The sequence below is a fragment of the Phyllopteryx taeniolatus genome, chromosome 2 (genome assembly GCF_024500385.1).
Source record: "Phyllopteryx taeniolatus isolate TA_2022b chromosome 2, UOR_Ptae_1.2, whole genome shotgun sequence".
Lineage (NCBI taxonomy): Eukaryota > Metazoa > Chordata > Actinopteri > Syngnathiformes > Syngnathidae > Phyllopteryx > Phyllopteryx taeniolatus.
In genome coordinates this window covers 36,021,688-36,043,375 of record NC_084503.1, presented here as the reverse complement: position 1 = coordinate 36,043,375, position 21,688 = coordinate 36,021,688, and the positions used below count along the sequence as shown (strand labels likewise).

General features: G+C 39.2%; 1 protein-coding gene across 2 annotated transcripts in view; it reads right to left on the bottom strand.

The window, feature by feature from the left end:
* Window positions 1-21,688, bottom strand: part of LOC133474361 (CUB and sushi domain-containing protein 1-like) — a 570,296-nt gene that overhangs the window by 151,694 nt on the left and 396,914 nt on the right. For both annotated transcript variants that reach the window (XM_061765990.1, XM_061765991.1), the window contains exons 16-24: window positions 21,542-21,663; window positions 21,359-21,431; window positions 19,948-20,086; window positions 18,407-18,594; window positions 18,047-18,235; window positions 8,490-8,606; window positions 7,574-7,789; window positions 7,156-7,344; window positions 4,833-5,002 (exon numbers count right to left, since the gene is read on the bottom strand). In XM_061765990.1, the coding sequence (XP_061621974.1) occupies window positions 4,833-5,002; window positions 7,156-7,344; window positions 7,574-7,789; window positions 8,490-8,606; window positions 18,047-18,235; window positions 18,407-18,594; window positions 19,948-20,086; window positions 21,359-21,431; window positions 21,542-21,663 (1,403 nt within the window). The remainder of the gene's footprint in view (window positions 1-4,832; window positions 5,003-7,155; window positions 7,345-7,573; window positions 7,790-8,489; window positions 8,607-18,046; window positions 18,236-18,406; window positions 18,595-19,947; window positions 20,087-21,358; window positions 21,432-21,541; window positions 21,664-21,688) is intronic.

Genomic DNA, 21,688 nt, shown 5'->3' with positions numbered 1-21,688 from the left:
TGGCTCCATGTTGCAGTGGTAAGATTCTAGCTGAGACATAGGGATAAAGGGGTGCTGAGATAACCCTCCAGTTCTGCAATAACTGAAGGTAATGTGCTTAGGGTCAACAGGGAAAGAATCAATCCTTTTGTGCCATTGTTTGCTTTGCGTCCATTCAGCTTTTGTGGTTATTGGAGGAGGAGCACAATACGTGTTAATTGAAACAAGGCTAATACATCCCTGTAGGCATGTTGGTGCTTTTTGTACAAGCATGTTAACATATCCAAAAAGAGGGTGAACATGGTGGATTAAACCTGGCTATGAATTGGCAAAACAAAGATTCTAGTGGACATATTTTATTTTATTTTTTAATATTCAGAAATTTGTTGATGATTTCATCATGAATTGCATTTGTTAGTTGGTGGTTGTTAGTCATTTGGACCATGCAAAATACAAACCCCAATTTCAATGAAGTTGGGACGTTGTGTAAAACATAAAAATAATAAATACAATGATTTGTAAATCCTTTCAACTTATATTTAATCGAAACACAAGCTATTTATTGTTCAAACTGATAAACTGTTTTTTTTTGCAAAATATTCACTCATTTTCAATGTGATGTCTGCAACACATGCCGAAAATGCTGGGACTGGGACAAGTTTACCACTGTGTTACATCACCTTACCTTTTAACAGCACTAAATAAGCATTTGGGAACAAAGGGCACTAATTGTTGAAGCTTTGTATGAGAAATTCTTTCCCATTATTGCTTGATGTACAACTTCAGTTGCTCAATAGTTCGGGGTCTCCGTTGTCGTATTTTGCGCTTCGTACTGCACCACACATTTTCAGTGGGAGACAGGTCTTGACTGCTGGCAGGCCAGTATAGTATTCGCACTCTTTGTCTATGAAACCATGCTGTGGTGACATTTGCAGAATGTGGCATGGCATTGTCTTGCTGAAATAAGCAGGGACATCGCTAAAAAAGAAGTTGTTTGAATGACAGCATAAGTTTCTCCTAAACCTGGATCTACCGTTCAGACTTAATGGTGCCTTCACAGATGTGCAAGTTACCCATGTCATGGACACAAACACACCCTCATACGATCATTAATGCTGGCCTTTGGTGGTCCTTTTCCTCTTTGGTCCGGAGATTTTTTCCACGATCCACGATTTCCAAAAACAATATGAAATGTGGACTCCTCAGACCACAGCACACTTTTCCAAATGGCGTCAGTCCAATTCAGATGAGCTCAGGGGCAGAGACACTGGAGGCGTAGAGACGAACTGTATAAACAGACAATGGTTTTCTGAAGTGTTCCTGAGCCCACGTGGCAATACCTTTTACACAATGATGCCGGTTTTTAAAGCAGTGCCACCTGAGGGATCAAAGGCATTCAATGTTGGTGTTTGGCTTTACTGCGTACGTGCATTGATTTCTCCAGATTCTCTGAATCTTTTGATGATATTATGGACCGTAGATGATGAAATCCCTAAATTACTTGCAATTGTATGTTGAGAAATGTATATTCTTAACTTGTTGAACTACTTTCTCACGCAGTTGTTCACAAAGTGGTGAACCTCGCTCCATCCTTGCTTGTGAATAACTGAGCCTTTTCAGGGATGCTCTGTTTAAACTCATCTGTTTCCAATTAACCTGTTCACCTGGGTAATGTTATAAACAGGTGTCTTTTGAGCATTCCTGATCATTTCCCAGTCTTTGTTGTGCCTGTCCCAGCTTTTCTGGAACATGTTGCTTAAATTCCAAATTACAGGATATTTGGGGGAAAATAAATAAAATAAAATAAAAATGTTCATCAATTTTAACATTTAATATCTTGTCTTAGTATTGTATTCAATTGAATATAGGTTGAAAATGATCTGAAAATCATTGTATTCTGTTTTTATTTACATTTCACGCAACATCCCAGCTTCTTTGGAATTGGGGTTTGTACTACTTGATGTACTGCATACAATGCCTGGCCACAGCATTATGACACAATTTAACATAATCTAATACAATAGCAACACTATGCCTTAATTTACACTAACAAAACACTATTGATTAATAAGTTCATTATTGTGGTTGAAGACTTGCAGTTTGCAGTTGTGATGCAAAAAATATCACGCTTTTAAAAAAAATCTAATTCTAAATTTAATAATTATTTTCAATAATAAAACTGTAATATTGTGTAATGGACGCACAGACGCCAAGTGAGTTACAAGCCAGAAGCATCAAATCATAGTCACAGACACATGGTTTCGAACGCGGACGCTAAGTGAATTACAAGCCCAAGGAGCATCAAAGCGGAGACACAGACAACCGGTTTCGAACGCGGATGCTAAGTGAATTACAAGCCCAAGGAGCATCAAAGCGGAGTCACAGACACATGGTGTTGAACGCGGACGCTAAGTGAATTACAAGCCCAGGGAGCATCAAAGCTGAGTCACAAACAACTGGTTTCGCACCAGAACGCTAAATTAATTAACTTCCACCACCAGCCAGCCTGAAAAGGCTCACCAACAAAGACTTCTCCTTCCTGCTGTGTTCCGTGACACCTGCCCATCTGGGACAAAGGACGGAGCACTAGCGACACCCACAGGTGGCGGAAAGGCACTGCAAACCCGGATTAACTAATCACAATCTTCACTGGACTCTAATGTGATATAGTATTTGAAGAACATGAACGCCACTAGTGACTGTATTTCTGCAAAATTTGAATGTCTAATGTCAAATCTGTTGTCAACTGAATCGGATGAAATGTTTCACTCCACACAACACAAATGCCACATTGCAAATATTAGTGCTCTCAACAATCACATACACTTGAACATTCTTTACCGGGATTAAAGATGATGGGCCCGTGACAATGGTCCTGTTATCTTAAATACAATAATTAATATTTTATTCCACTGGGTTTAAACCACAAAATAATCCTAAAATGGAAAAGTAACATTCAGAGGCGGTCCAGCTTCCCTTTGGTCCCGAAGGTGGTGGGAAAGGAAGGGGGGACCACCCCCTTTGCGCCTGGCCATAAAAAGGCTCCGAGCTACCCACGAGCGTTGCTCGTCTTGTCCGACCAACTTGCCGAAGACTGGCCCAGCCAGGGCGGCCACCTCACACCACGAGGTGGCGAGGACACATTGGACCCTTCCCAACTGCAGAGCATCCCGCCAGCGCTGCGAGCTACCCCTTTTTGGGCACCTGGGAAAACTCTGTGGGGACGGAAGCGGGCACCACACGTCCGCTCCGAACGTCTTGCGAGCAGAGACACCAGGGCTCTGGCCGTCCTGCCTGGGAACTTTTTGTGATTCTTTTTTTCCCTTCCTCCTTTCCGCCAAATCCACCTGTTCCCCGTGCGGACCAGGCCGGCCGAACACCCAGAAGCTCGACCCGCCTGCCTCAATCGTGTTCAACACATGTAAATCCAACATTGCGGTCTACTACAAGTACAGATTAGTGCATATTTGGGTTTAAACTAACGAGAACAGGAATCCCAGCTATACGCATTGTCATCCCATGCTCACTCGAAACCTCACATCACAAGTCAATTTCTTTTGCCAATGTTGGTCTGTTCTTTGTTTTGTTTTTTTCTCTGTATTGTTTCCCTGTAGATTCGCCATGTTAGATCTCATTAAATTTTCCATAAAATTCACTACCTGCATTGTTACGTGTGTTTGGGTTCAAGGAAAAAACCCTCTGGTCGTCTACAACTCTTATCTAATTCATGTAGCAACCTTCAATTACGAGACTGAGGATATAAGGTTTGTCGTCACTTTGTCCTGAAGTTTTATACATCTAAAAAGTGACGTAGCGCCCTTTACTAGATAAAATAGCTTGACCAGCATATCTGGTCACTCATGTCAGAGTCGCATCTGCACCACTTGCACACTGACTGAGGAGTATCTGCAGCATTTGCACAATCAACATTGTCCCAGAGTATCGCGCTACTAATCACTTTAAACCGCATACATTCCTTGAAGTCTCGGCACCCTTTGCACAATGGTCATTGCACACGACTATTGCAATATTAGTCATTCAAACTGCTCTAAGTGCTAAAGGACTCTGCATCTTTTTGCACAATTGTCAAAAAAAACAACTACATATATATATATATATATATATATATATGTATATATATATATATATATATATATATATACATATATATATATATATATTTGTACCGGCATTACCAGATAGCTAGCAACCCTTTATTGCTCAGTGACTGTTTTTGTCAATGTCTTTATGTCTCAAAAGTGTTCTCTGTCAATTGACTGTCTGTTGTCGTACTAGATCGGCTCCAACTACCGGAGACAAATTCCTTGTGTGTTTTTTGGACATACTTGGCAAAATAAAGATGATTCTGATGTATAACGCTGTAATTTAATATTACGCTAAACCGGAAGTAACGCAGGCGTCGCTTCCATCTCAGTCTTTTCTCCTAAATTAATTATATTTTTATTCAACTCATATACGCTACAATTGCAAAGCACCCTTTATCTTTCATGAATAAAATAACCCAAAAGTGGAATAAATGAAATACGTGGATTATTACATAAATCAATGTTGCCAAAATTAGCTATATGCAGTACACAGAATTGAACAGTATGTCTTATTTTTACTATAAAAGGATTGTTGTAGATATCTACATTTCAATACATTTGCTGTTGTTGTTCAAACAGGAACATTATGTACTGTATGTACAGTACAGTAATTGTTTTTAAGTGTGTTAAAGTAATGACCTTCTATGTCAGAATCTACATTTAGTCGTGCGTGTGCGTACATTTGTGTCTGTGCGTGTGTGATGTGTATATTTGCACAAACAAAAGTAAGTGAAGTAAGTAAAGTACCCTGAGATAGTCTCCATCATGCAGAGAGAAGCTCTCAGCTTTCAGCCCGATTCCTTTTCCCTTCTCAGTGGTCACGCGGTAGATGCATTCGTGATTGTTGTCATAGTTGGAAGGGAAGTTCGGGGAGACAAGAACACCTTCTGGTCCCAGAGACGTGGCTCCACACTCAGCTAGAGCAACAGAATAAAGGTGGGCACGGGCAGACACACCGTGGATCAAAATGAGCGCAATTTTAGCATATTATCTCAGAGCAGTCACATATCTGGTTTGGCTTTCTGTGCGTTGTGTGAAAGACCATGACAAGAGGCTACAGGGGAGAGGGAAAACGTTGCTTAATGATAGCATCAACACAGCCTACATGACAACAGTGATGGCAATCAACCAACCACAATAACTTAATGAACTTTGAATATATTCAAAAATGTATGTTTTTAAAGCAAAACAAAATAAAAGTCCAGATGACATAAAATAATAATTACAAGCACAGTCAAATGAGCTCCAATACAATAGCTGTGTAAAAATGTTGTCATTACATAGACCCTGCATTATTTGATTGACACTGTCAGAGCGTAGAAAACAGTAGGTATATTTTAGGTTAATTTATTTCGCTAGAACACAGTTATACACAACTGCAAACTACAACCACAATTAACAAATATAGACTTGGACTTCTTCTCTGACAGAAGTGAACACTATTTTCTTTTCTTTGTGAAGGCAGATTGGAGCTCATCCTGCACAGGTGTACCTAATGGTGTGTCCGGGGAGTATGGAGGAAAATAGATTTACCATGTGCATGATTTATCTTTGCATTGGATGCAGATACAGTTTTGTAAAAGGAGTAAGTCGCTTAAACTTTGAGGACTACCATTTGAACAGAGAGAAAGGCAATTGTGAACATCATGACATAAAACTGTGAAGGCCAAGCAACACAACACGCTAGATATTTGAGGATAAAACAGTGCCATGCTCATAAAATGTAAGTACGTTAACTGATATGTGACATCGAAGACAGAATAGTATAATATTGTACACCCAATAGTGCTACCATTAGTGGGAAACATTTATTGTATTAAAAAAAATAAAACATAAAAAACACTGAAGAGGAAATGACAGACGGAAGGAATGAGGTGGAAACAAGGTAAACAAGAGGCTTTTTAAAAATATGCATGGATAAATTAGAAGGGGGGAAACGGGAGTGACTTGAGTTTCATAATGCTCTAATGATCTCCCCATGGAGAGTCTGTTGCAAGGCAGGAGAGCTAAAGTGAGGGACATTTACGAAGTGGTTGAACCCAGGCAAGTCCCCTGGGTCTCCTCCAAAAGTATTGGAACAGTGAGGCCAATTCCTTTATGTAAAGTAAAAACATTTGGGTTTGACATCAAAAGATAATTATGAGACAAGAAATAAACACTTCAGATTTTATTCCCAGGTGTTTAGTTGCCGAAACCTTTGGTCCATTGGCATCACCAAACTTTTGGATTCTTCTTTTGTAATGTTTTTCCAGGCTTTTGCCGCAGGTTGGTGTTGGTGGTGTACTCCCCTTCTGTCTCCTGTTTAGCAGGTAAAATACATGCTCTCTCGCGTTTAAATCTGTAGATTGACTTGGCCAGACCGATTTTCCATCTGCTTTCAGCATCATAATTGCTAGTTTTTTCAACCATAGACAGCTCGCTGCTTTTAATGTTGCTTAGACAATTGAAAATTGTCTAAGCAACATAATTGTCCTCTAATTGAAAATGTAGTTTGCCCAGTCGAATCCCATATTTTGAACTGAGCGTAAACATACAGAACTATTTATTGTTTGTATAATCAAAGTCATAGGACAGACCTGGGGAACAAAATATACTTTTCAGTCATGTTCCAGTACTTCTGCTCACAAAAACTGTCATATTCATCTTTACATGTCAAATCCAAATATGTTCTGTAAACAGCAGAATTAAAGGAATTGACCTCATTGTTCCATTATGCTTGGAGGTGAGTGCATTAAAAAAAGCCAATACTTAGTTTAATGTGTTCAAACATTATCCAAAAAAAAAAAACGCCGACTAATCAAAGATCTTTACAACTTTCACAAGAAGTACATTCAACAGTCCACCAGGAAATGAATGAATGCCCCAATTTGGAAGTGACCAATTTATCACACTGTGGATACACACACTGTGGATACACTTCTTTCAAACTGACATTGAAAAAAAAAAATGCAACTAAAAGTTTGTTGCCACATAGACACAACTGAAACACAATGTGCTTTTGGAAAGCTATACAATGATACGATCTGTCTTTGATTTGCCATAATTTGGTGTGTATACTCTTTTGTCTCACCTATACATCTGGGCAGTGTGTTGCTCCACACTCGCCTGCCTCCACCGAGACAGGTGATCTTGCTGTCCCCATCGAGTCGGTAACCGTGGAAACAAGAAAAGGCAAGCGAGTCACCAACTTGAAATCGGAATCCTGTGCGTCTGCTGAAAGCTGGAACACCCGGATCCTCACAAGGTTCCAAATCGTATTCTACAGATTGGGAAGACATCAGGCAAAGACATAAATTATTATAATTTTTTAAATACTTAAATAGAAATACACATGACTTTGGAGAGAGACTATCTTAGCCTCTGCATACTTTATATTCTTTCTAAGAAGACAACCTTTATTAGTTCCACAATGGGAAATTTGCTTTTTTGACAATATATATCATGCATACAAATTCTTACAATCAAAAATCTGAAAGGTGTTGTCTTACCTGAGAATGTAATATTAAATCCCTCATAGCTCATGGAGAAATCTGATATGAATCGTAGTTGAGCACTGAAATTCCCAAAGAGCCCCGCTTTGACACTGGGGGGCAGCACTGAGCCAGTTAGTCGGGCAACTGGAACCAGAAAATTTTCATCCTCTGTGATGGACAGGTAGTCATGGTTCTCCTCCAAATGGAAAGTATGGAAGACCAGGTGGACTCCTGGGAAAGACACGGTTAAATGGAGGGAGTGAAGCACAGGTATTTGAATGATTGGATGTCGAATGCACAGACCAAGTCACAAAATAGATAGCTAATAGCTCGTGCACACATTTTGGAGAAGATAAATCAAAAATACATGAAAATATTTAAAATGCAAACATTTACAAGAGAATTAGTTAAGAGCTATGTTTTAATGGGAAACAGACCCTAATTTAGAACAGTTAGGGTTAATAGTTAGACAATATTTATTTCAACAAAGCTTGCCAGGTTACCCTTAAACATTTTTTACTAATTATAGCGCAATGCGTTTCATATCTAATCCTATTGGGAATTCCGATGATAACATTATACAGTATATTTTTGAACATCAAATAGTGTATCATGAATACAGGCTTTAATTGAAAAAAAAATCCCTCAATATCAGATAAAAATACAGTATGTAATCTTATAACACTGCAGCTGTTTAATTATGCGAGCTGTTTCCATTTCAAGCATACTGTAGGCAAGGACTAGCGAATCCTGTTAAAGGGTTGGAGCATAAAGTCTTGCGAATGAACTCAAGCCATGTTAATGACATTTAAATTATACACCAACAAACCTAAACTGTTCCAATCTTCGTAAAACTGCATGGATGCATGAAGGCTCATGTTTCTCTCAAACGAATCACAATAGAATTACCATTGTCAATTTGTTCTCTTACCTTTACCATGTGACACCTCTATGGTCCAGGTGCAGTTCAGAGAATTGGGGTAGAAGTCAGGAAATCCTGGCGAAAGAATCGTGCCCATTTTCCCAAAGACATAGCCTCCACAGAGTGCTACAGAGAAACAGAAATTATTTTTAAAGGCTTAAGCAATACAGTTATATATTTTAAGTGCAGACAGGTTAATGATAGATTTCCCAGGAGAAAAGTTCCACTTCCTGCACCACTGCCAAGATAAATTTGATTTTATTTTACATACGCAAAATGTATTATTGTTGGACCTTTGCGAAGTGAGCTCCGAAATGTTGTCATGATCACGCAAAGAGCTAATAATCCAAGCAGCAAAGAGCAGAAGATTGGAAATGAGAGCAATGTATCCTGTTAGATGGAACATTTATTCAGTAACAGGGCACACAATATTATTTAACTGAATGTATTCTTAATGAGCACTGAGCTACCTTATTAGTAGTGTCGTTATGCCTTTCAGACTTCAGAAAACATTGACTCTTTGTCGCTCATCTTTCACTGAAATTCAATTCTTTTGAAGTGCTCAAAGATACAAACACACTGCCGAGTATAAACTAAGTCAAAACAGTGAATTGTTTTCGCTAATTTTGCTGATGTATGTATACTGGAAAGGATTGGAAAATAACATTGCTCTCTTAAATGAAGATGACGTGTGCAGTGAAAAGTTTGTTAAATCCTTATTGGTTTATTTTAATAAAGGACGACACCTTGAAGCCATTATCTTGTCTATGCACGGAGAGCTGCTGCCTCCCCCGCTGATCCCTTTGTTTATCCACTGCTTTGCTACTATCTTCTTCCTTGTCATATTTCAATATAGCTGAGTTGAGTTGCAATGTGGAGTCAGATCTCTTTTCGCTCTTTTCCCGACAAGCAGTGATAAACCGCTGTCATGTTCGTCACTCTCCAGTCGAGATTCAGCTCAAACTAGGACATCGTCTGAATAAATGACCCTTGTTGAAAGAAACATTTGTGTGCAGACATTATCTGCTGAGTTTGAAACCGCATACTTAAGGGTTTATAAATGATATCAGCAAAAGAGGAGATGAATTGTTGATGTATTTATGTGAGGAAAAGTGTGCTGTATGGCACGGTGAATAATAAAGAACGGAGTGGCAGACATAAAACGATATGCTTGTTTTTTTTTTCCTGAAACAAACAAGGAAAACAAATACCATGTCATTGCATCCTTATTCCTAGTCTTATTTTTCTATTCAGATATAATGTTCAGATAATACACCTTGATGACTTTTCCTTTGTGGATAAATGTGACTATGAGGCTGGCCATATTTTCCACAAAGGCTACTAGCCACAAACAATGCCACTTGCGAAAAGTAAATAGGATAAACAAAATATTAGAAACATCTCATACACATCAACACATTTACGTAGCAACTTTCTGACAGTATTAATCAAACAGAGTAATACTACTGTACGTATATTTGCAATGGCTGAATGTTTGATACAGCTGTTGTCGGTTAACGTTTTAGTAGCAAAGGTCTTTCGTGATCATATAGTGGGAGTACTCTCCAGTCTGCCGCGGTTGTGGTGGTGGGAGTGATTCATGCCGGACGCTGAAGCGCATTACTAGGTGAGGTTGTAGCCACGCCCAAAGATTCACAAAAAGTGAAATGCTGAAAAATGTTTAATGCTCTCCAAAATTCAGTATTATATAGTACTCATTCTTTGCACGTTCTAGCGATGTTCAAACATGTATAATGTATTTAGAAACAAATGTCGGAATTTACTTTACAGGGTCTTTAAGGACACACATTCAGGTATGTCCAGAAACATCAACAGCTTATGTAGTACTAGCGAGCAACATCATTTTGGCAGCTATACAATACTCTATGTAAAATGTGTCTCTTTGTGCGTATGAGGGGTATTTACTGTTTAGACAGGAATAGGTAGGAAAAATAATGAGAGATGAAGCTGAAAAGCATAACTTTGGATGATGACATATTATTTGTGGAGATTATTTTCTCCACAAAACCACAATTTTGTGGTCTATTTACATGTGATATATGATTTAATTTTTTTATTTTTTTTATTTAATAGAGCAGAACGATGACCACAACTGCAATTGCAATCAATTGTTTAGTATTGTTCTGGTTGTTTGTGATAACACAGCATTGTCACTACATTTGTCCAACAGAATCATTTTGCAGTAAGAAGCTTGATTATCTATAGGCAATTTAGTCTTTAATCAATCTACCATGCATGCTTTTGGGATGTGGGAGGAAACCGGAGTACCCGGAGAAAACCCACACAGGCACGGGGAAAACATGCAAACTCCACACATGCGAGGCCGGGATTTGAACCCCGGTCCTCAGAACTGTGGGGCGGGCATTTTACTGGCATTACCAGATAACTAGCAACCCTTAATTGCTCAGTGACTGTTTTTCTCAATACCTTTAAGTCTTATAAGTGTTCTCTGTCAATTGACTGTCTGTTGTTGTACAAGAGCGGCTCCGACTACCGGAGACAGATTCCTTGTGTGTTTTTTGGACATACTTGGCAAGTAAAGATGATTCTGATTCTGATTTGCTAACCAGTCGTCCACCGTGCCACCTCCAATAGTACAATTACTCAATGTTTTAAACGTAGTGTAGCGGACATGCGCGCCGCAAACTGAGGCGCCACAGGGACTCCCAACCACTTGATAACCCCACTCCTACACGCTGCCCTGCTGTGAGACGGCCACTAGGAGAATGCCTGGTGTACATCAAGTGGATTAGCAGCTTCCCGTCAAATCTTGATTCCTGGCTTCAAAAGACTCCTTCCCCGACCAAAAGGTTGAGGGACCCTCCCTCCAAGGAGTGTGGTTAATATTCAAACATGCACCACCAGGCGCCACCCACTGGTGTTGAGAGGAACTGCAAGCTCTGACCCATCGACCCGCCTATGATGTTTGTTAACGGAAGATAAAATGTGCGTTTTGATATCTTACAAACGCTGTAGAAATATTCCAAATGTATGCCTTGGTGTCTGTGTGACTACTGTCAGTTTGACAAGTCCTCTGCAAGATTTTGAAAGCTGTTCCTCGTGATTTTAAATCAAACAGTACGAAATGTTGTCTTGAACAATAAGCAACCGATCTGCCACGACCAAACAATGATTTTATGCGTGAAACTACAAAGTTGAAAGTGTTCCCTCTCGCCCACGCCCCGCCTCTGGGGTATTTAACTCTGAACTCACACCTTCCTCCACAAGTCTTGTGTTTTTTCTCTGGCCTCTCGTCTTGCTGGCAGAACGCCGGACGGGGTGGCCTTCGGCCAATCCCCTCCCCCTTCTTTTGTTTCCATTGTCTTCGGGCGCCTCCGGGGGCCACCACATGCGCGAACGCCCGCCGCAGCCAGCCATGTGGCTTCGATCACTTTCCCTAGACACGATTGGTCAGCGGAGCCTCAGCGAGCAACTACCAGCATCCCGTACCGGTCCTACACACCTCTTAGGGCCAGAGCTCAGCACGCCACCAGTTCAACCGGCAGGAAAGTTACGTGCGCATCCCAAACAACTTTCCTTTCCTATTTATTTTTGTTTTTGTGCATCTTGTTTTTCTTCAACCAAACCTGCTTCATTTCCGCCTGAGGTCCGGAAAGAGACCACTCCCCAAAGACCATCTGATCTGCGTTCGTGAGTCGACACTGCAATCCTTACCATGATGTACAACATCAGTGCCTAATAATTTTGGGGAAATTACTAGCTTCACACGAAATCCCAATTTTGCCTTCTCTCGCTAAATTAATTACATTTTTATTTGGCCAATATACGCTACAGTAGCTTCTTTTAGAAGCTCCACCCAAACTTGTCATTTTATCGTAGCTTAGCTAGCTGAATTTTATTGTAGCTTAGCTAGCTGCATTTATCTGGTAGGAAGCTTCAGTGCAGTTATGCTATATTTATTGGAGAATAGCTCATAGCTCAGCTCACTACATTTTACAAGCAGCTTCCCCTACACTGGCTCTTGTATTGGATCGCATTAAATTATGCATGTGTACCTAATAAAGTGTCTTCTATCTCTAAATGGGATTATTGTGTAATTTGCATACACTGCTTGGAGTATAGCTCAGGGAGACATATTTCATTTCCTTCTTTCCAATCTATTTCTCAGTGGGCTTTGTAATTTATTCACCAATGGTTCATTGCTGAGTTGTGACATTCTGTTGTATCACAGCACCTTAGCCAAATGAAGAGGCACTGAGGGAGGAGAAAAAAAAAGAAAAAAAAAACTTTAAAAATGAAATAATATAGTGAGGTGTCTATTAGAGTTAATGGAGCACAGTGTTGGTTTAGGCAGGGCACAAAGCTGACAAACTTGCAATCTCAACTGAGCCAGCGCCAGCCCATTTCAGCTGATCATTCGATTGTTACCTTCTAAGCATTCAACTGGCCCAGCTGATTCCCTTCCACACACAAACTATCTTTGATCCAGGCAATAAAGGGGGGAAACAACTGAACTATTATTTGTGGTTCTGTACTAGTCTTTTGAGTTTGTGGGGTTTTAGGGTAAGGTTGTTTGCCTTTGCTTGAATCTGAAAGGTACACATATAAATACAGCCATGGAAAATATTATTAGACCAGACCCTTTTTTCTTCAGCTTCTTGTTCAACTTTAATGCCTGCTACAACTACAGGTACATTTGTTTGTATATAACGATGACAACACAAATAGCTTAAATAGAGCTTAATTTACGAGTTGTTATCTTGACATTTTCTATGGTTTTATTAAATAATTGGGAATAGAATTAACCTTAAGCATGTCAAAGAGGACAAAGTACATATTATGGAATAAGCTGCATTTTTGTTATGTTCATTGTATTCTTCAGGTGTACCTTTAGTGGGACCCGACAGTAAAATTAACAATTTTACATGACTGTTTCTTTGTATAGTCTTAGTCTTTCAAGCCATGGTAATTCAGAAAAGCTGAAGGAAATTTACACAGTAACAGGTGGTCTGTTTTTTGGTTGTTCATGACATTTCACCTTGAAACCAAAAGGCTTTTTTGGTTAAATATTTTATTTCAAAACTTGGTGGGTGTGTCCCCTAACTAGTGGTTACATGGGGGCTGTTGCTGTTCCCAGGTTTGACTGGTGAATTACCATTTTGCATAACGACCAACATTAATCTGCCTGGTGGCAGCTTGATTGCGCCAACGTTTTTGGGTTGTGAAGTGCTGGCAGAGATAGATGGAAGTCTTCATACTGAAGTCGACAAAAAAACGACCTACACAGACCAGTACCTACTATTGGACTCCCATCATCCACTGGAACACAAGCTCGGAGATGTCAGAAGCCTCATCGACAAAGCAGAGAAAAATCCCAAAGAGAGAACAGATGACAGAAGGAGGAGACACACATCAAGGCGGCTCTAACTACCTGTGGGTATTCTAACAGGGTCCTAAACCCGCCAGGAGAAGAAGGGCAACTACAACCTACCCTGGGGATACAAACAAGAGGCTGTTTCGCCTGATAAATTCTGAAGGATTTTCTCTAAACATAATACTGTATACTGATGCATTTCAAACCCAGCAACACCCTAAGACAAAGACTACTTCACCCCCAAGGACAATATTCTTGGATGCAAACTTAGCAATGTTGTTTATGCAGGGGAGTGTGGTGAAGAGTGCCGTGACCTTGACATTTTGGAGACCAACCCAGAGGTGCAGCTAGCCATTCCGGGGCCAAAAGCAAACCCAGTCATGGGTCCCTCCATATCCACATGTAATTGTAAACACATTTTCTCATGTACTGTATTTTTGTTCAATTTTGATAAAGGTGAGTATGTAATTGAGGCCACTTTGTACTGCTTTTGAGATATGTTACAATTATATATCGACTTAAGTTACTAGTTACATAACCCTTATGTTTACCCCAGTCCAATGAATATTTATAACCACAGATTTTGCATAATAATATATATCAACTAAAAAGCATGAATTTTAGAAAATCCACCTATATAAAGTCCTTCAAATCGTTCTTGATGATTATTATCTATTAATTAAATCAGAGCTTTTACTGTAATTGAGTTAAAACTTTTTTTTTTAAAAACCCATCATTTAATGTAGTTTACCATTTCAACCACTTTAACACATTCACTGCCATTGACGGCTTTAGCAGTCAAATATCCATGTTAACTGGGAAGGCTGGCAGTGAATGAGTTAATACAATTACTGCACTCACTCTACTTCTTCTCCACTGCATCCTCCTCAGCTAACACTGACCGCAGTGCTATGATAACATCTGGCTCTTGTAGTTGTCAGTTATGCATATTTGCCACGTGAAAAAGGTTGAAACCTTTTGTAGTTTTGATGAAACCTGTTTTTTTCCCCACTCGCTTTGTCTATTTCTCCACTCCACTGGGGTAACGAGTCTCCGCTTCATACTCACAACTCCACCAACAAGTTTGCTTAGCAGCCGTCTTCCTGAATCAAGTCTTCATGTATGGAAAGGATATGGTTTATTGAAATGGAAGAGCAAATATGGCAGAAATATTTGTATTCACCTATTTCCTAAAACAATGTGGTTCAGAGACCCATATTAGTTGTTTACACTCTCCAGTGAACGTTTTTTTTTTTTTTTAATCCTCCACCACATATCTAACCCATTAAATTGTTGCACATTCACAAAGACTGGTACTCACATTTAGGCTTGTCCAAATCAGTTTGTTGGGAAAACAAGAGGGCCATAAAATTCACAGGTTGTACGTGTGTGATGGTGCATATTAGACGATTATTGTGAAACTTATTACACACAGAACAAACACACAGATGGTGGCTGCAGGAGGTACTGTTCTAAAAAGGTAACCGTAGCCAACAAAAAGTGCTGCTGTGGATCTGAGGACTATTTGGGATGTATTGCCTTTGTTACCAACTACTTCCACTGTTGAATGACTTAAGCAAAAGTTATTTTAAATTGAGACCCTGACGCAGACTGATAAAGTTGCACATCCAGATATAAAACTACAGTGGGATAAAGTTTAATGCACCAAAAGTTGTACAATTTGGACTCAACCAACATTTTATGGAAAACGTGTCTTAAAACACATTGTATTCCAGCCGGCATCAAGGTTATATGAAATGCAAGCATCATTTTAGAGGGTTAACTCATTGAGTCTGTTTTAGATTTTCTTAGGCATTTTTTAGAATGTTTTCTGACGCCACCATATAAGACTACCAATGCTGGCAAAGGGGAAAGGCGTGGTAAAACAATAGGTTGAGAAATTTAATTTATTGCGACATTTGGCTACTCAGTACATTATGAGCAATGCAATTATTAGAGTGAACAAAGGTTATATGATGATGACAGTTTGAGCCTGGAATTTATTAATTCACTTTACATTAAATTTAGGGCCAGGGGTTTAGTCTCAATAAAACAATTAGAGAAAAGAATAATAAAAAAAGAAGCATTTAATACCTTTTTTTTCCTGTACTCCAGGCAACACAGAACTTCTCAAGAGCTTAATTCATGTGTTGTGCGGTGTGCATGTGGCTCCTTTAAGATTAAGTGAGAGAGAAAGAGTGAGGTGGACAGCAGCTAAGTATGGCAGAAGTGTATCAGTCAGTGTGTGTGTATGTTGCATGTACTGTAAATAATAAAGAACTTGGCTTCACACTATCATATAATAACCAAGAAAGGAAAGAACTAAGTGAGAACTGATTAGAAGTAAGAAAAGGTAGGTGAAAATATCAAACCGTTGCACTAAGAAAAACATTTCCTGATATGACCGCTGACCTGAGACACAGTATCTTGGTTATATTGTGTCAGATATCCTTTAAATTGGAGATTGCTTTCCAGGAGGTACAGAGAAAACATGCCCTGAAAGCTTTGGGAAGGATTGTTGGAAAACTGTGTCCATCAGAGTACAGAAAAGGCTGAAGAAAATGTACCTTTCAGTCAGAGCTTGGACCTCTGCTACCCGAGTCATATGGGATGTGACATCCTTCAAAAAGAATAAGAATATCTTGCTTCGACCAAACAATAATTGCACTTACCTCAAATATATCAGCCACATAACTACAGTTGTGCTCATAAATTTACGTACCCAAGCAAAATTTGTGAAACGTTGGCAACTTTTGGGAAAATATGACTAAATGGGGACCATCCCATTATTATTATTATTTTTTATTGCTATGTTTTGTTTAATGATTGTGCTATTCTAACATGACTTATCAATAAATTTGAATCCCATTAAAAATTAAACAAATGTGTTTGGCATGATTACTCACAGGTTTTTGTTTGTTTTTAAATGGTATATAAGGGTCACCAACATGGTGCATGTTGATTTTCTAGCAATGTTGTGATCATTTTAAAATGTAAATAGTTGCAGAGATTTATAAAAAAAAAAGAAGTACAGCATATTGATTCTTGTCTTCTAAATATTGTAAGCAAACATGAACATGGTCATAAATGAATACCATGAATTAATAATAATAACGTATAATAATAACATTATTTAAGGTATTTTGAGCAAATTTGTTATTTTGGAAGTGTGTCTCAAACTGGTAGCCCTTCGCAATTAATCAGTTAAGTTAAGTAGCCTCAGTTTCAAAAAGATTGGTGACCTCTGGTATACAATGGGTACGGAACGTTTTCAGACCCCCATACATTGTTCACTCGTTGTTATATTGCAGCCATTTGTTAAAATCATTTCAGTTCATTTTTTCTCCTCATTAATGTACACACAGCACCCAATATTGACAGAATAAAAATGTAATTGTTGAAATTTTTGCTAATTTATTAAAAAAGAAAAACTGAAAAATCACACAGCCCTAAGTATTCAGACCCTTTGCTGTGACACTCATATATTTAACTCGGGTCCTGTCCATTTCTTCTGATCATCCTTAAAATGGTTCTACACCTTCATTGGAGTCCAGCTGTGTTTGATTATACTGATTGGACTTGATGAGGAAAGCCACACACCTGTTTATATAAGACCTTACAAGTCACAGTGCATGTCAGACAAATGAAAATCATGAGGTCAAAGGAACTGCCTGAAGGGCTCAGAGACAAAATTGTGGCAAGGCACAGATCAGAACCCTTCCTGATAGCATAATTGCGAGTGATGTGCGGATCAATAATGAAATATTGATAACTCCGACACCAGATCTTTATGCGTCAAAATGGATTCCCAAATTAAAATGGCAAAATGTTTGATACTTCATTTTTCTGAGCAGTAATTAACCATATAACACTAAAAGTGATTAATCTGATGTCTTGTATTCTTTATGAAGCTATGATTTCAAATATACTACTTTTTTTTAATTTATCAGACACATTGTGTGTAGTTGCACAAAGTATCGGTTTCGCCGATTCCAACTTGAATTTTTATTGAGTATCAGATTTTTTTCTTGTTTTGTGAAAATGTTCAAATATGACTAGGCTATTTAACAAAATTGTGCCAAAACCTATTACCAAAGCTTTGTGACAGCATGATAATTAGCTACACTTAAATTCACATCAGCTGTTTACGTAAGAAAGATTATCTCTTTGCAGATCCCCAAAAATTCGAAAATCATTGATGCATCCTCACCATCACAGCTGGGAAGAGCGTGATTCCACTGATGATTCTGCTCGCAAACAATGGGGTCCTGATCACTCAAAGTATATCCTGGGTCGCACGTAAACGAGACACGGGAGCCAATGGAAAAGCTGCTGCCATGGCGACGCCCATTGACTGGAATACCGGGGTCAAGACAAGAGTCTGACTCCATTTTCACACCTGCAATTCATATCACACATGCATATATATCTCAGAGTCAAGAGGGTCTTTGCATGCGTGAGCATACATGACAAAGATATCATTACCCAATCGTGACCACAGGACTTGAGCAAAACCTTGATATTTTTCAGTGCGTGTCTGCTAAATTGTAATACTCCAGCCAATTCTTACTCTCGTATCTGATGCTGAAGCCCGCCGCAGAGCGACTGTTGTCAGTGGTGAACAACAAGAACAGAAAGTTGGACGTGGAGATCAGGAAATGAGGTGCTTGGGTTCCGTGATATTCGCCGATCAGGGGGGAGGAGGATGAGGGGCCGTCCCTGATCTCCAGCGTGTCATAGTTGACTTCCGTCTGAAACCTGGACAGCCACACAAGAATAGGCAACATCATCAGGATACAAACAGCAAATGTTTATTCACAGGCTAATACTTTTCATTAGAATATTAAACAGACAGAAGATTGGGTTGTGGTGTTTATATTTTGAACGTCAACAATTGTACACAAAGTTAACAACTAGAATTGGCTTCCCATAAATAAGCAAAAGGTGACTACTTCGGATTTACCTCTTCCTGTTTATTTAGGTGACCGCTTCCCGCCTGCTTATATTCCTATCCAAGAGACACTAAATTCTTAAACAACTTTCTTGGACTCGAGTGGCCATGACTTCACAAAGCTATCATTATGAAAGAGTAAACATTTTAGGGATGGACTGTTATTTGGATGCAATTAGCAATTTGCCGGGATAGAAAACAATATAGCAGACGAGTAAAAACACAAGCTGCAATCTAAGATGACCTGAATATTTTCATACAAAACCGAACACAAAGTTGTGTCTGCACAAAACATTTGCATGAATGCAATCCTCCACAAATGGAATGCCTCATAGGCTGTGCGGGTGACGTGGCCTTTATGTTTAAGTTCCAAAATAGATAGATTTCAACCATAGCAATTTCATGCTATGCTGCTTCTGCTTGAGGCTCATTGCCAGAAAGAAAAGTGAAACTCCAAAATTAATCATTTATTGCAGCACATACTACTTTTACATTTACCTGACCATCTGATAGCACCAGACTAAATGAAAGAGTGACTGAAATTCCCATAAAAAGTGCATGTGAATGATGGGGAAAATATTCAGAAACGCTGTTGCTAAACCAAAGGCTAAAGAGAAAGATATTGACTCTATTGTTAGTTAATATAATGATAGCATGCTAGCAATGGATACTAAAGACTATACAAATATAGCCAATAAAGGAAAGAAATAATCAGGCCTAAGTGTAATGACACTATGCAAATAAAGCTTTAAGGCGATTTGGCCTCCTGGTGAGCACAACAGCTGCGGTTTTACCCAAGAGCATATTTTCAAAAATCAACTCCACTTACAGTAGACGGGAATGATAACCAGTTTTTTTTTTGTTTTTTTTTATCTAGTTCAAGACCAGTATTAAAACATGTTTTCAGTCTCAAAAAACAATACTGTCATGAAAATGCGAACAAGTGATCCTGACCAGAGGAGTTGTGTCATAGTGGCGATCTGCATGGATGTATCTTAAGTCCCCTTAACTGATGTCATTTCATTCTTCTCAATTACTAATTTACCATGTTGTCACTTTTTTACATACTGTGCAACTTCAAATGTAAAACAAACAAAAACACATATCGTGAAACACCAGAGAAAAGGTGCCTTTGACAAAAAAAATAGATAAAAACTAACCTGTCAAAGTGTATCTTCACAGCGTGATCATCTTGCGATTCAATCACCCAGTTGCAGTTGAGAGAATCCTTATAGAAAGAAGGCCAACCAGGAGAGAGAAGAACTCCTGTAGGCGCAGTGAGATGGCCTCCACATGGAGCTACAGTGAAAAGAAGTACCACAGAGTATAGAGACAATCATAGAGGGAAGACTTCATCTTTTCTTTTGGTGTCTTGTGGGATGTGCACAACACCCATTTTTCCCAACCTCAACAGAGTCATCCTTTGCCCTATTAATTTTAACTCCTTTCAAAATGTCCACATTGCAGAAACACACAGATTCAGATTCATAAATAATAGTAATCTGAGTCAGAGTTGTACATACTCAACAGAGCGCAAATATTACTAGTTAGATTACTGGTGGTAAAAAGCAATATATATTTTTTTTCAAATTATTACAGAATGTTTTTTCACTTTATTTGCAGTTCAGCTGGCTGCAGGAACCAATATTTACATCCTCATACAGTTGGTAAACTATACCAGTCCATTAAAGGCGCTATCATTTGCATAAACACTTCATATATTTGTATGGCATATACAGGAAGTCCTCGAGTTACGACGTACTCGACCTACGACGTTTCAACTTTACAACGCCCGTGCCTCGTCTGCCATTTTGTCCCCAGCACCATAGTGTTTCTGCTTAGCTAGTGCATAGTGCTTGTCTGTGTTTGTGTGCCGGGAGTATCTTTGCCTTTTTCGCCCTCCTTTTTTCACACTCTCAGGAGTAATGGTAAGTACAGCATCTTATTTTTTTATTTGAATGTATTTTAATTTCTTTATACGAAGTGTTAACCTTTCCTGCTACGGTCACCTGACCGTGGTCGGGAGACGCAGGGGAGACGCCTTCTCCAGGGCCGAGGTTGTCCTGCACAGCTGAGCTGGGTGGCGGCAACAATAAAGGCACGAAGCACCGATTTGCTGCTTTAATGGCTTTATTAGCTCCTCTGCACATTCGACGTCAACGGGTCCTCCGCTAATCGCTATTCTTCCCCGGTCGCCGTCACTACACTTGCCACTGTACACGCGCGCACTCCTTCCTCCTTCACAGTCCCGCTGCATTCATTGTGCATTAATTATTACTTGCACTTTTGACCTATACACTATATGTGTATTGAAGGTATGCTGTGAGTGTATCATGAATACATAGCTCTCTAACCAATGCAAATGCAAATCAAAGAGTATTGTTGAGAGTGAAAAAGTTTGCAGGCTCAAAATGAGGATGTTCAGGGGACAAGCAAGAGGACATAGTGCATGAGTAAGTTTAAACCAAGAAGGAGGCACATTTGAAAATGCTTTGTAAACTTCTCCAAGTGGTATATTTCAAATAGTAATTCATTACTCGTGCATATCAAAAACAGAAGGAGCATGTTTACCTTCACAGCGAGGCACGGCCGCAGACCAAACAACATTTCCATCTTGAATGTTGCAGGTGACCTGATCTGACCCCTGGAAATGTCATTTATGTATGCTTTACAAAGTCTTTTCAATTCAAAAGTCATTTTAATCTTATGCTGTATTGGGTTTTTAATAGAGCGGAACATTTTAATATCAATTACCTGGGTCCTGATGAATCCTTGGTCACAACGGAAAGCCACAGAGCTGCCGAGCTGAAACTGGTCCCCGTACCTTTGACCATTGACGGGAACGCCGGGATCATGACACTCATTCTGGCCAAATGCTTCAAAGAAACACAATTACAAACA